We start from the raw sequence: 16,499 nt of genomic DNA on the forward strand, positions 1-16,499 counted from the left end.
GCTAGCATACAAGGCAAGTTCCTAAAATTGGGAAACTGAAGTTCTGTTTTTTCAGTTGAGTGATCCAAACAGAAGTGCATGAACAACCAAGCAAGAAACCCTTCACCTTTACATTTTGTCTGCAGTTTTCTTCTACCATATTAACTAAAGTTAAGGGATTGTAAATGAAATAAAACATGATGAGTTAGGATGACAAAGGTGCTTAAAACGTTTAGTTCTAAATATAAAAGGGATTTGCACATCCAGGTCTTCAGTTCCTTTGACAGCCTATTTACTACACTCATGAGCAGGCAGGCTTCATACATGGGATACTCCAAGGTCATGCATGCAGGATAACTCCAGATAGTAATTTTTTCATTGTAACAGTAAAGCTGTTACAATGAAAAAGCTGTTACTGCCCCCAACTACTCATCCACAGAGGCCTCCCAGCTTCAAAATATTGACTCTGCTTTGAGTGTCTGAAAGCCAGATTTTATAGATCCATACCTGTACAGAGTGGGCTTTAGTGTCAAAAACACAGATAAACTGAGGCCCTGCATTTCTGTTTGTTCACTGCAATTGAAGGAAAGCATCCCCACAATAAAGCAACTGGAGAATTAAAAAAGAATCTTGATGATCCTTAAAGGTCCCTTCCAACTCAGGATATTCTATGATTCTATAATAAAAAAAAAAAAAAGCAAATAAACAAAACCCCAACACAGTGGACTGCAAAAGCTAAGCTACAAGAAGGAAACATGACGGTAAGAGTCCTTAGGAAAGAGTCCTGTAGGAAAGCAGAATAAGAAGAATGCTGGATAGAAAAGGAAGAAGCTGAAAGACAGAAGAAGAGATCTAAGAGAGGTATTAGTCAAGAAGCAGTCTCATTTCAGGAACCTACATCTCAGCCCAAGGCTCCTCTCCATACAAATGAGGATACCAATACCTCTGTTGCAAAGCTCCAAAAAGAGAAATGTAATAAGGCTTGTGCCGTCCTTCCAGGTGACGTGGAGGAATAGTTTCCCCATCCATTACATTTCCTCTTAGGAAGGCTGTGAAGATGACTACGCTCAAGATTCTCCAGACTCATATATTGTGCTAATGAATTTCATTACTACCTAAGACAGATAAGATCTATGTATCACTACGTGTAAATCTAAAGCAGACAAAGGCCTCTCCTGGAACCATTAATACAAACTCTTGGGCTATTCATTTTATAAGAAGATTTATGTCTGCGTTATGAGTGAGTGTCCATCCCTGCGTTGCTTATTACTGACATCCTCATTTGTTTGAAGGAATTATGTGAATGGAAATAAAGGCAAAAATTACAGAGGAGAAAGGAGATAACACGTTATATCACAAGTAGACGCAGGACAACTAGGTGCATAAAAACTTGTCTGACCAGTTCACATCATGCAAGATTACGATGAAGTTCTTACACATTATCACATGGCTCACTAAGACTTCAGACCATAAAGTAATCAGGAGCAGCGCACTTTGTGCACTGTAAAAAAGAATTTGCCAACCTCACCTGTTACTACAAACACTGAGGAAAACAAAATAATACCAACAATAGCTGCTTTCATGTTTTCACATGCTATGTCATTTTGAAACTTTTTTTCAGTAAAGCCTGCTGCAAATAATTTCTTTGTGTAAGCCGGTATATTACAAAGTGGCTTCATATTGTTGACTGTCCATTTTATTTACATGCTGCTTGGTTTGGCACACAACTTAAGCTTTAGCTTCTTTCTTTGCTGACTCATGTCAATAAAAACACTCCCTTAACGAGGCAGTTAGACAATCACTCCTTCTCCAGGAGCCATCAAATATATTTTTTGAGGTTGGAATAACACCATTAATTTCTTTTACATATTGCTGTTCTGAAAAGCACAGATTTGTATTTTGTTACGTGTTTTCTACAGCTTCTGTACTTCACTTCTATCTTGATATAATGCTAGAAAAAAACTTTATAGATCTTATGTTATAGTTTATTATCCAAAAGTGAGATAATAAGTTACCTGATTTTACAGCATAAGCTCCTTCAGGAAGGAGCTATGAATTTTCTGTTTCTGCACTGCCTAAGACATTATGAGCATTACCAAAGAGAAAATAATAACTCCTACATTCAAAACTGTCACCCCACCAAAATGTATGTATGCATCCACACTCTGTGAAGGCTCCAGCATCTCACTTCTCTCTTACTGGGGATATCACTTGCATCACATAAATTTTCACAGGTGCATAAAATGTCTCAGACACATCCCATTATTTGCATCATAAAGTTGACTAACCATGCACAAAGGTGCTCTGCAGACCAGCACGCTGGTGCTGGGACACAAAATTTACTTGCTAGTCTGCAAGCAGGGCACAGGACTGATTCACAGTTGCTGGAAGAGCTGCAGACATTTTGGCAGTTCTACAAAATATTCGGCCTGCGATTTGTCTTACTGATCAGAGGCACAATTACACCCAGGTCCCAAACACGGAAAGCCCATACAGTCACAGCGGGAGATGGCCGCAGGGTAAAAAGGCTTCACCAGAACTGCCTCTATTTCTCAGTGTGCCTGCCTTCAATTTCAGAGGCTTTTTTGTTGTTGTTGTTACCTCAGTCCTCCAGGAACAGCATAAAAGACAAAATGACGTTCTCACAGTTCACATCTGATTTGTAATCTGATTTTAAAAAATGTAAACGTTGAATTATATTAAGGATCTTGAAAGCTTTACGGTATTAGTAACACTGGTACAACAAAATAGCGCTTGGCTAGAGTGTGTACACACATTTTAAATAAAAAGTAATAGTTGGAGCATGTTAGAGCCTGTCAGTTAGAAGTCCAGAGTACATTCAAGGAAGGCTAGAGATCATTTTTATTTTTTTTTTTCAAATATCCAGTGATTTACTATTGTTTTATCAATGAAGTATGTCAGAGACAACTCTCTGAACAATGTCAATTGGAAGAAAACAAAAATGCGTGTACCAAACTGATGAGAAATCCCACAGAAAAAGACTGACCTTTCTGAAGAGCACACTCACAAGCAGTACACCAGGCACTTGTAGACAGACTCACAAAATTTCAAAACCAAGCTTACTACAGATAATAGACTGAAATAACCACTGATGGAAAGACAGCTGGGTAACATTTTCAAAAGAATGCTGAATTGGGAGCCTAAATTCTTCAGTGACTTCCACATATTTGTGAAATTTACAGCAGGCCTCAATTCTGAGAAATATGTAAAGTGCAGCATTACACATACAAGGGATAGATATGTAACTATCCACCTCTCCAAGCTTCTGACAGCCCAGTGGAATCCCTGTGCGCACAACTGAATCATACAAGCACTCTCAATGGTTTCAGGAACACAAGATACCGCTCAAATAAATTCCCATTAAAATGAGTACAAAAACATCAGCTCTTAATTGGCATGTAGGCCAAATTTAGTCCTGCCTGCCCGCAGTCATTAGCATATGGCAAACAATACAGACTGCACTGATCTATTTTTCAATACCATAATACTGTTACAAAGTGAGTGCCTTTAAAAAGGATCAGGACCCCACATTCCTATCACATGATAGGCAATATAAGATCCCGTATCTGAGGCATCTTGCAAAAAATGGACAAAACAGATGAAAGGAAAGAGCACCTAAAGGGATCACAGGAGTTTGTGAAGGTGATGGTGTCTGGACCGATAACGCAGCAGGGAATTGTTAAAAATCAGTCTTGTTTATTTTTTATTGTAAAACCTTTTACGTGGCCTTATAAAAAATGCATATGCAGAGCCACCTCCTAAATGTGACCACTAAACCAATATTCTTTTTAACGTAATGGACTTCACTATATATACATAAAAATAAAGTATTGCATAAAGGTCACCAGAAAGAGGTACAAGGCAAGGCTTTGCTCTTTTTTTTTTTTTTTTTTTTTTTTTTTTTGTGAAAAGTGCTGTCACTTGTTTCTGATACAATGGGTAACATTGCTACAAAATCATGGTGAGAGGTTAATAAAACTCTTCTTGTTTCTTTCCTCCTCTCAGAGGCTTGACATGGCCCTGAGAACTGGCTGGCACAAAGAGCACAGGAGTGGAATGAAACTTAAGGCAGCTTATCTCAGCCCAGTGACATTAGTACTTATCATTAACCCTATATATTGTGCCTGTATTTGATTACTGCACTGGCAGTGCTCTAGCCCACTGCTGATAAGGAAAAAAGCTCAAATGTAATAATACAGTTAATGACAGCTTTCATTGAATTACATGGAAAAATCCTGCAGTTCCCTAAAAGGGGGTGATCTCAAACATTCTTAAAGCAATATGGGATACTCGGAAATGCCTAGAAATTTGGGAACCATGGACTAGATCATAAGTGCTGTCAACTCCTTAAGGAGAAACACTACATTGTACAGAGCATCAGTATCTCCACAGAGCTAGAGTAAAATTTCCACTATTGCAAAGCTGAACCAATGTAAGTATTGTCTTACTGTTTCAACCTGCTTTCTCTTGACTTGTGCATGAACTGTAACTTTTTGAAGACAGAAACCTTATTTTTGTTTAATAATAATAATAATAATGATAATAATAAACAATATCAGGTATTTTCTGTGATTAGGAGATGCTGCAAATTCCAATAGTCAGTACCAATTAAAATTTTGCAACACTGTTTCCATTGCTTGGGAAAGTCCAATTTCCAGTGGCTGATCATCTTCCCTTAACACCCCACTGACTACTAAAACCAGAGAATTTTGCTTGAAGCTCAAAGCTACCATACTACATTTCTTTCTTCAACCACTTCTGTAGTGTAACTAACTGGAAATTCAATGCATCACTTCTGATTGAAGATAACTGCTCAGACAGCCACTGGTCTGTTGGGTTACTTCCCTGCTGCTTGCTGAGAAGCTCAGTGGGGATATGCTGGGGATGAGAACCGCCAGGCAAAACTCTGAGAGCTTTGGGCATTGAAGATGCTTCTAAGTCCCACTGACTTGAGGGGCTCACTGGCCCACAAGAATGACAAGGAGAGGGAGCAATGGAGTGATGGGAATAAAAGCAATAAAGATATAGAGGGAAGCAATAACAAGAAAGATGAAGGAAAAACTAAAACCGGCAGCTGGGACATGAGTACTTGGTGATAGCTGTGGATTGAGGAGAAAAGAAGTGGATCATGAGCTCAAATGCTCTGGAGGTGCCAAGGCAATACAGAGTAACAGTGAATGAAAAGGCAAGAATGAAAGAAAAAAAAAAAAAAAAAAAAAAAGGAAGAAAAAAAAATCTCAATAAATCCAACTAGAACCACGTAAGAAAGAGAACAAAATGAATGCAGCGCATGTGACATTGAGCCTTTCCTTTTCCAAACCATTCTCACTCATTGCTTTCATTGACTGTGGATCAACTTCTCCTTGAAGTAAAGTGAAGTTGACAGATGCCACAAAATCTTATACTATGAGTAAATACAGTCCCAGCAAGACAGCATTTGCAATAGGCCTCTGTAGAGATCTATAGCAGGGTATTTCATTCATGTAGCCTGCTAGCATTGCCAACAACAAAATTTTATGCAATCCTGTAAAGGTCATTCTATCATTTCTTGACCATCTTGAATCCAGAACAGATAAAGAAAGACAGAGAATTAGCAGCATGAAGCCAGAACAGATGATGAAACTGAAAGAAACAAGGAAGAAGAAAACACTATGTCATGCTGGCTTCTATGCATGAAACAAAGCAATGTAATTACAAGCATTTCCTCATCACCTTTGCAGAATATGCAGAAATCTTCCCTTCAGGTCTCTGCCACCACTGCGTCTGCTTCATTGTTACCCCTTCACTATTTATCTACAGATACTTTTAACTTCTAACATTTGGCAAAGCAATATATTTTTAATCCTATCAAAAAGGCCAACATCCTAAAAAATGAAAGGTTCTAAAGCATGCAAGAAATCCTTGTCACCCACAATAAGAAGCCTGATACGTATTGATATTGTTGAGTACTGAAAGGTACTAAGTTTGAAACACAATTTAAGTTTGCCTATGCTTCATTTAAGGGAATTGTATATAGAGGTATGATGAGGGCTGGCTGTTCAAACAATACAGACATTAAATTTATTTGGTAACATCTAGCCATTATTTATGCCTTTTTGTTCCTGCCTGCGATGAAATTGCCCAGCAGGACACCAGAAACAACCAAAATGATCCTGTTGTCTGTAACAATTAAATCAACTCAAGTTAGCTGATATAAAGCAGAAATGGCTGCCTGCAAGCCTCTGATGGAATCAAACTTTGCTTCTTTTAATTCCAAAAGCAATGGTCCTTCTTTACTTCTCTTCCTCAACAATTCAAGCCCTAAAGAGTTCAGCGGGGGGAGGAAAAAAAAAAAAAATCACAGAACTATGTAGTATGTCTCTAATGATGCTTCCAATAAAATAAACATTAAACCTCCTGTTAGATTTAATGGCAATGTGCCAATATCACTAGGTTTTTCAGCTGTGCTGTTCAGACTTATGTGAGATTTTGGTTTCTGTAATTTCTGTTAAATCACAGCAATGACATTTTTATTTTTTTTTAACTCATAGAGGTATATAAGCAAAAGGACACTTAGAAATCACCTTTACTAGCAATTCAAGCCACTGACTGTGACTAACAATCAGAGTAGGTAACAATGTTGCAGATGTTCTTAAATCCTATTCATTTGCATTTTGCTTTACTACAATATAGTGTAAAGTAGATAACTATCATTAAAGTTACCCAATCTCTAAAATTATTTACAAGTTTTACAGTTGCAGTTTCATACTTAATATTGCCGAATATGCATCTAAAATCTTCTAGTGACTGCCTGCCAAACAGGAAAGCAGTTGCTTACAAAACACAAGGTTGAAACTTCTTGTCAGCCTTCTGCAATGACCGCTTTGCCCTCAGCTGGTAGAATCCCCTGTAACTGCTTCAATTTGCATGACTCAAAAGGGCAAGTAAGATAACCCTGCTCTTCAGATCTTACTCAGTCTAGCTTCTTGCAAGAGACAAAAGGGTTGGTTTGTTTCCCCCTCCAAACTGGCTGTTTTCCAAGCTGTCTTTGGACTTCTGATCTTATTCCATATCCAGACAGTTCCAGCCCTACCTTTCCATGTGGACGCAACACAGGGAAAGTCTCTTTTCAGTCCTCTGTGACCACAGACTTCCCATTACTGGCATACCCTGTCATTTCCAAAACCTCTCTTACCATGAACTGGACAGAATAGATGTATTTCTCTGTCTTACAGTCTAGTAACTGGAGTAAGAGAAAGGGGAATAAGCTAGTACTGGATAAAGCAGAAATGAATTCAAGCATCCAGTTCCAAGCAGAAAGGATCTCACCTCCAACATTTTATAAAATGAATTCACACACACACACCCCTTCAAAATCTGAAAACCCCAAACCAGTTTGTTTAGATGGAAGTTTAATTAGGGAGTGGAAACTAACTGTACTTAGAGGCCAAGTCCTACAATTCCAACTTAAATCCTCATTTCAGCAGTATTTAAAGAACTCTGGATGGGGAAGGCAGAGATTTAGTTTTGATGGCTGAGGAAAGCAGAAACCAGGCTTGCATATGCAAGATTTGCAGAAGAATAATAAATCAGTAAGGGTAAAATGAAAGTAAAGGATGTTGTTAAATGGTATTTATTCTCAGTTTTCCCTTGGAACACAGGCCCCAGTTCAGGAAAGAATTTAAACACATGCCTGCATGAAATGCAGTGAACCCAATGAACCCAGTGAGCTCAGTGGTTTGCTCACAACCATGAAGTTCTGCACAATGTCTATGGAGCCGCCTGAGCTGCAGTAGTGATATCTACTGTCTGAGAACTGGCTCAAAAAGAAGACGTAGGAATTGTTGTCATCAGATCTGGACATTTCTAAAAGCCCAGCTTAGAACTGATAGCTATGAATTGGACTCCATTACTGACAGCTTCATTTTGCAGGCACTTTCTATAGAGCTCAGCAGAAGTGCTATCATCACCAGGAACTCGTTACCAGCACTGGTATTAGCAGCAGTAAGAGGAGGTTCAGTCCAGTTGTAGGGTCAAATCCTGACCTACAAGTAATTCAGCGCTAAGCGAAAGCCATGTTTGGCTACACACTTTCCATGCCCTGAGCAAATTTTTCAGGACCTAAGTGAGACTGAAAGCTACGCACTGAGCAAAGCAAGTTAAAAAAAAAAAAAAAAAAAGGAAAAAATACAGGTCAGTGAGCAACAGAAGGCCATCAACTAACCAGTCAATTTGCCTATGCCAGCTCATCCCAGTCTCTTCTACATGTGCAGCTTTCTGCTGCTGCCAAAAGGGCAGCTGGAGGATGTGGGGCAGCAGCAACTATTCATAATCCTCCTCCAGGTTTTTCTCTTTGCTTCATCTCTCCATTTCCCCACGTTGCCCTTTCCCTGTCCCTGCAGCAGTAGCTGCGGAGGCAGCTTTTTCCCCCTCTATGGCTCCTCAGCAGGCTGGGAAGTACTGCAGGTGAGCAGGAGCTGCTGCTAGGAGAGAACATTTCTAGCAGGGAGTAGGAGTAGCCTTGTGCAGCTGCAGAAAGGGATTGATATGAGGGAGTGGGTGAGCTGCGTGGCGACTGTACCATATCCCCAGCAGAGAGGGAAAAGAGGAGGCACAGGAGGGAGACAGGCCGGGGGAGAAGGCGAGGAAGCCCCTCCCTGTGCAAAGTGCTTTCCAAAATCTCCCATCTCCTCTTCTCAACCACCCACCCTCACAATTACACGAGTCCCTGCAAAGCCCTGCCGCTCCCTGCTAACTCCCATGCTCACCCCCCAGGCCTAACATATACCTTGCCCAGTGACAGCCTTGTAACACAGAAATCCATCAAATGGGACAGCAATTTCCCTTCCATTTCAACAAATACTCTTCTGATAACAACGCTTTTCAGCAGCTCACAAACTGCAGTTTAGATGAGATGTAAAGCTTTCACAAGCTGCATCCTAGGCCTTTCAACACCATCAGCACAGATGACTTCAGCTGGTAGATGAAAATAAAAATGAAAATACGCAAGTCACACTCTGTTAGCCCAACAACAACCTTCAACAGTGTAAGGAGCAAGCAGAGGTTCACGTGCTGGCTGACCTGTGACAAAATATCACCACTCTGCTCTCTGCCTCCCAGCTATAGCATATCAAGTACTGACAAAAATGAGGTGCCGCTTCAGCAAAAGAAAAGACGGAAGGCTATTAAGCAAACAAACAACCCCCCCAAACACACTCTTATAAGCCCTTAACCAGTCTTCCCAGTTAATTCAGACAGGAGGAGCTGGAAGGAGATGGTTTATTTCCCAAGTAAATGGACAGCTCACAGGACTGAGGACTCAAGCGTGTTTTAATCCTTCCCCTGCTACTGCCCTCCTTCTCGATTCCTGAAACAGAAGAAAAAATACTGACATTTTTCTAAGGTGCTTTTGGATTTTCTAATGCATGGCATGCTTGTTACTGTTATTGCCAGCCATTTCAAAGGCAGGAGCTGTCGTCTATATTTTGCCTTGCATCTGCTCCTTACGTCAAACACCTCTGATGAGAGGTCAGCACCACCACATTCAGCGCTGCATTATCCTGGGTGCCTAACCTTAAGGGCTGCAGCTTGGAGACCCGGGACACAGTATCTCCAACAGGAAAATTTCATCAATGGTATGCTGTAAGCATGATGCAAAAACACGTACCTCAACAGCTCAATGAGTATGTAAAGCTGTGCATTTTCCCCATTTCATTTCCCCTAACTCGTCATCAAATTGTTATTGAGATGTAAAATTAATTCATAATAAACTTGCTGTATGCAAGTGGCACAGCTGCATGACTAACTTCACATTAATAAAATGGAAATATGAAAGAATGTTTTTTAAAGTACGTTTGAAAAGATCTTAAGAATCAGCACTGAAAGAAAACAAAACTAGAATGGCAGACATTTAAGACTGGCAAAGAAAATATCACTGAAATCTGTGTTTTAATTCTTTCCTGACAGCATTAGGGATTTCTTTAAGACAGCAGAAAACTAAACTTGTTTCATTAACCTAAATATAGCTGTAAAATATTTTCAGTGGAAATAAAGGCTTTTCTTGATAAATGTTGTGATGTTCCGACTGATTCAGTAAGTTCTGCTACTCAGCCTACAGAAGAATTTCTTACGACGACTCAATAGGTTTTCTCGTGCACAGTCAGGCTAATGGCTAAGACCCTTAGATGGAGTCCTTGGCATTGGTCCAGTTACACTGATTTCATCTATCGTCAACTCTGAAAAGTGGACATGAACTCAGAACCCATATTACCAATCATCCAAACACATAAACATCAATCGTTCTAATTCACAAAAGTATAACCACAAGGCTAAATGTTAAAGGAATTTTCCTTCCCGATTTAAATTCTACTGATAAAAGCGTAGCTCTATTACCAACTCAGCTGCAACATTTACATACACCAAATGTAAGAAAACCAGATAAAGACATGCTTCATTATTATGTGAATCACCAAACTCAAAAGATATAGCTAAAGCTTGCAAGTTAAGCTAGGCTTCTTTTTCAGTGAGAACTTTCAGGTTGCTTATCATTCTGCATTTCTTATTTACCAAAATGTAAGTTCACCAACATCCTCTTGAAAATGCCTTGTGCCATTCTGTATAATGTGTCATTGGCTTACAGAAGAATCTGTAATCCAAAGCTCTCTTTAAAACTGCAGTGTAGCCATTACTAAAAAATCTGCAAAACTGACACTTTGACTGTGCTATGTCTGTATTGATGCACCACTGGAAAAGCAGCCATCTTTTTAATTGTCACTATACCTTTTTTAGAAACCAAAACATTTTATTATTATTATTATTATTATTGTTCTTCCTTTAAAAAAAAAAAAAATCCCTGTATTTTGTTTAAAAGCTTCCATCTGGTAAAATATGAACAACTGTGTTAGGCCAGAACTTCCATCTTTCTGCATATATATGTTCAGGGAGTACACATACCGTAAGGTTAAAAATCATTTTTGCAACTGCTGAATACTCTGCAGACAAAAGAAACCAGAATTTTGCACATTTATCTTACTCGTCCTAACACAATAGACGCTATCATGATTTCAAGCTTTGTACTTGTTTATCATTAGTGTTTCCACCGTAACCATGGCATCAGTATATAGCACAGGCTTAACAGTGAGAAAAATACCCAGTATTTTCCTAAAAAACTCATCTTTTAGAAAACATATGGGGATGTGCACAATGGTAAATAATAATCAAAGTAGGTAAGCTGGCTAAAGAGAGGAATAGTTTCATTTTAGGGGGAAAAAAAAGAACCAAAACATTATTTCTCTGCAAGCCCTTTTTTCATTTTGGACTTCTGACAAGAACCTAGAAATATGTTACAGGATAAGTCACATAACCTTGAGCCTGGTGCAGATATTATAAAACAAATACTGAATTTTCCTTCCAAAAATGCATGCAGTATTATACAATACTGAATGCATTAAAGCTATTAATATATTGACAAGAGCTGTTCTCAGCATACGAGCTTTTTCTCAAAGTTATTTAAATAGTGACAGTCCAATCCTGAAAGAACTGTTGCATCATTCTGAAGGTAAAAAGGGGCAGCAATGCAACTACATTGAATATACTCAACAAGTACATGGTTCCCCATTCCAACTTTTTGGACTCCTTGAAGGGACGCCCTAAGAATGGCATAAAAATGCTTTATAGTCTCCAGAAGTGTTTCTTAGGTTGCAATTGATATTTTAGGCAAGGAGGAATGAGCTCCTGTGATAGCTGCGTTTAATTTGCTTGCTATAAAGTTGAGGAAGAGTACTAGAAAAATATCTAGCTTAAATGCCAAGAGTGAAATGAAGGAATTAGCCCTCTTATTAAACAGAACAAACTGACTGTGATGTGCCCAGTCTTAGTCTTATGTTGGTTTAGGCCATGTGCATTTTCCTCATCCTGTGAAAGCCATTCAACTACTTCATTTCAGAGAAGACTTCTTCTTTTTTTTTTTTTTTTTGAAAGTGTTCATACAGACTCTAGACACTGATGAAGATACCAATAAATCTATGTGCTTCACTATACACTCCACAGAGATGCTATGGCCACAGGCCTTGATTTAACTCAGTGAAATCAGATGAAAAAAACAATGTGATTTTGTAAACGCCAGTTCTCTGAGGGTCCCTACCTATTAGCAATACAATAAACACAGTATTACAACAACGACGTATTCAGTAAATTGGAAGATTTGGGAAAATGTAAAGAACAATCCCATACACGCCTGCCCCCCAACTCCAACTGTGATCGGGTGGTGTTCTCTGTGCATTATATGCACTGCACAAACACAGTCCACACTATGGAGACTTACAGCACACACAAGCAAGAAGTAAATGATGCTTCAGAAACCGTATTACAATGAGCTAACCAATTAGGACCCAAAGCCATCTACTCAACTCTGTCACATCAACAGACAACAACTGTAGTCACTCCCTTGTCTCCTCCCACCCAGTAAATGCTGGACAGCAATGAATCCTGGTGCAATAAAATATAGCATTTATCTGATTCAGCTATGTAGTTCCTCCCAGACGGTGTTTACAGAGGGCCTCAATCTGTTAAATTCCACTATTTATCTAGGGAACATGTTTGGACGTTTAAGTTCACCTTAAAAATCACAGTCAGGAGGTACCCTCACACACCAGCCCACCAAAAATCAAACTTGTCATCTGTAACCTGCAAGGTCCTTCCAGATCTGGCAACAAACTCTGAACACGTACCATACACAGAAAGCACATACGTAATTATTCCTTCACTAAAAATCTGTGATGACATCCTCATCCCATTGGCCTCAAAGATGAAGTACCCACTGTTTACAGAAGGATCACTACTTGATTATCATTCAATCCAGGTAAAAGACATCTGCAATACTGCTGCATTTGTCTTTTCCTGATTTGGCATTTTTTTCGTTGCTTATCGCCCAGTTTTACAATCCACGCTTACTAACATGTAGCTTGTATTGAGCATCAGAATAATCTAGATCTTAATTGTCACAATGTAACATACATAGAAGAAGTGGGCAATATTTTAAAGTTGTAAACATTTAAGTTGTAACAGTAAAGTTATTCAGCTCTTAATCAGCATAGAGCACAATTCTTTCACGCCTTTCCATTGTTCTGGTATCTCTTTCTAGCACTGCTTTAAGTAAAGAAGCTCCAAAGGATACATGAAACTCTGAGCTGTTAACTCTTGCTGTTTTCACTTTGGTCCTGGGTTCTTTGTTTGCCAACAAAACATTCCCCTGCCTAGTATCTTTGACCATAACAAATAAACAAGAAAAGATGAGCATAAACGTTTCAGACGGCTGGTCAAGCAGGGCACATTTAAAAATCAGAAGACAGCTAACATCATTCTATTGCACGTCTCATATAAAGAATATACCATTTAACTGTTTAACTGCAGAAATGTGCATATTCATGTTTCTCGTGCTTCTTTTTGTTTTATTTTCCAGTGTTAAATCACTGTACCTGAGGCTGTCAGACCAAGGATTTTCCAGCTTTTTTTGCACCCCCACCGAGGCACCTTAGCCTCTGGGTCTTTAAGATGCAGCAGAAGCTGTTAAACACATTGTGCATGCAGGCAGCAGAATTTGCCTGGTTGGGGCCAAAATCCACCAGAACCCTTTTATCAATTTCAGGCATTTGAAGAAGCACTGCATTAGGTCTATGCACAAAGGTCCAGACCATCTAGGGGAAGAACGAGCATCAGCATCGATGCAGTCAGCTTTCAAGTGATACAAGGACCCCAAAGCATCTCAGATCAGAGGTCAGACCTGCATTTTAAAGGCTTGTCATGACCTCGTCACGGCTTCATCAGTTCACACCAAAGCGAAGAACTCAGTCTAAGAGCTGGCTCTGGGTTTTGCAGTGATGCTCTGTATGGATGTATCTGGCCGGCGGGTTTCACACACAATAAGACAACAGGACTTGTGTTTATGTAACATAATTTCAGAACCTGAAGTGGTAATTACACATCTCTTACTTAGATGCACCCTATTTTTCCTTCTTCCCGTGTCTGTGGACCACATGCATTAGACACACAGTAACCATGACTATCTCAGTATAACAAAGCATGGAAATAATGAAAAGCCTCCAGAGCTATTACATGCCCTTGGCAACCTAGCTCTGCAATACAGATGTTGCACCCAGAGTGGTGCCACTGCACATCATGTGCACACGTCCGTACCTGCGGCGCGAACACTCACCCAGTCCTCAAAGTGGCGGCTCCCGTTCTGCAGCAAGTCCTCAAACTGGATAGTGCAGTTAGCTACAAAATCGTCGTACCCGATGGGGGCATCGTGGAAAACAGCCATCTCTATCTTCCTGCCGTTGCAAACGTCGGTGACAAATTCGTCGTTCCAAGCGGGACTGTTGGTCTTCTGCTTGGTGGAGGTCTGCCCGATCCTGGAGTCGTCCACATTGAGGGCTATGTAAGGGTCCAGCAGAAAGGTCTGTGGCCTGGGACCCACCGCATGCCTCAGCGACCACGCCGTGGGTTTCAGATTCACCGCCTCGCAGATCTTGATTTTCAGCAAGCCATTGAAAACCACCATGGCTGGACGGCTGCACTTTTCCTGGGATCAAGCACTCGCACAACGCGCTCGCACAGAGAGGGAGGGAAGGAGGGAGGGAGGGAGGGAAGGAGGGAAGGAGGGAGGGAGAGAAGGAGGGAGGCAGGGAAGGAGGTCTCGCCAATAAATAGGGGGGCAGGTCTGAGGGGGGGAGCGGGACGCAGCGCGGCTCCGACCCTCGCCGTGCCGCTACCTCTGGTTATTTAGCCTTTGCTCTTGCGACACCCAGTGAATGCATTTATTTTCTCGCCCGTGTTTCTAACGGAAAACAAGGGAGGGGGGCCGCAGGGGAGGGGGAGGCGCCGGCGGCTGCACAAACCCCCCGAAAAGCCGGGCAGGGCAGAGCCGGGGGGCGAGCGAAAGCCTCCTCCCTCCTCCTAGACCATAATCCCGGCTCGGGCCGTGCGAGGGAGGCAGCGCCGCGACCCGAGGCTCCCGCACACGCCAGCCCTGCCCCGGGGCAGCCCCGCAGCGCTCCGCACACACGCACACACACACAGACACACACAGACACACACAGAGACACCCGCACGAGTCACCGGCCGCCCCCCCAGCCCTGCCTACGGCTCAGCCTCCGCTCAGCAGCAGCAGCAGCAGCAGCAGCCATCCACCCGGGGACCTTCCATCCGCGCCGCAGCCCGCAGCAGCAGCAGCAGCGGCAGCAGCAGCGGCAGCAGCAGCAGCCCCCGCGCCTCCTCCTCCTCCTCGTCCTCCGCCAAGGCCGGGGACCCAGCGCGGCCACCCCCGCGCATGGGGCGCGGAGAGGAGCGGAGCGGGGCTCGGCGGGCTCCGGCTGGGCGGCCGCCGCCCTGGCGATGGGCAGAGCCGCCGCCTCCTTCCCTCCCTCCCTCCCTCCGTCCTTCCCTCCCCGCCTCCCGCCGCCGCTCCGCCGCTCGCTCCCGTGCAGGAAATGCGCAAAAGACGTCAGTGTGCGAGCGGAGTGTGTGTGTGCGAGTGTGTGTGTGAGTGTGCGAGTGTGTGTGTGAGTGTGTGTGTGAGAGTGTGAGTGTGCCAGCGGCTGGGCGCCCAAAGTTTGGCTGGCTGGGGTGGAGGGGGAGCAGCGCAGCCCTCGGGGGGCCCCCGGCTGCGCCCGCCTTTCCTCAGCCCTCGTCTTCCTCCGGGCTGGCCTCCGCGCACTTTTTTTTTATTATTATTATTATTATCATTTATTATCATTTACAGCTTTGTTACGGTCGCCGCTGTCGTTGTACTTCCTTCCCTCGTCCCCCTCACGGGATAAAAGTGGCGTAGGAAGGAAAAAAAAAAAAAAAAACACACACACACACACAAACCATCCCCGACCGCCTTCCTCCCGAGCCCCTCAGGTTTTATTCAAGCACCCGACCGCCCCTCTCCTCCTCCTCCTCCTCCTCCTCCTCCTTCCTCCCCGCCTCGCTGCTCCCCGCGGGTTTTCCGCCCGCCCCCGGCCGGGCCCTGCCTCCCCTCTCCCTCACAGCGCCGCCCTCCGGCGGCCTCCCCGCCGCGCCCCGGCCCCGACCCCCGCCGCTCCGGCCCCTCACGGCCCCGCTTCCTCAGCGGGGCCCGGCGGCAGGCAGCGGCTCCCCCGCCGGGGAAGCGGCCTCACACCGCCCGGGGACGAGGCCGGGAGGCGCCGTCGGGAGGTGGCGGCCCGGCACGGCCCGGCCCGGCCCGGCGGGGCTGCGGGTCACCTGCCTTCCCCCCGCCCCGGCGCTTCCCCCGCAGGAATCGTCGCTGCTGGGTGTGGGAGATGCTGAAAGGAGCCCGGGGGGGGGTCTTGTAAAAGGGTGTATGTGCCTCGTTATCGAGCTTATCGCGTAAGATTTCAGTCATGTTCATCGCCATGGTGCTGACAACTGCAGGGAATAACCAGGAAACTACAGCTCTCCCCTCCCCTGCACAAACGTGCATAGACGTGGGCTCCAGTTGGTTTCCTCTAGTGAAAAAAATATCGCTGCCTTGT

The 16,499-nt window shown here is 43.1% G+C and overlaps 1 protein-coding gene across 2 annotated transcripts in view; it reads right to left on the reverse strand.

Annotated features, from left to right (window-relative positions):
- PRKCE (protein kinase C epsilon) overlaps nucleotides 1–15,380 on the reverse strand; it is a 298,000-nt gene extending 282,620 nt beyond the window's left edge. The window contains exon 1 of one of the 2 annotated variants that reach the window (XM_084514878.1): nucleotides 14,192–15,378. In XM_084514878.1, the coding sequence (XP_084371004.1) occupies nucleotides 14,192–14,539 (348 nt within the window). In that variant the 5' untranslated portion in view covers nucleotides 14,540–15,378. Of the gene's footprint in view, nucleotides 1–14,191 lie in introns of both variants that reach the window. The other variant, XM_084514879.1, reaches the window with a different exon arrangement.
- Between the last annotated feature and the right edge of the window lie 1,119 nt (nucleotides 15,381–16,499).

This window comes from Aythya ferina (assembly GCF_964211825.1).
Source record: "Aythya ferina genome assembly, chromosome: 3".
Lineage (NCBI taxonomy): Eukaryota > Metazoa > Chordata > Aves > Anseriformes > Anatidae > Aythya > Aythya ferina.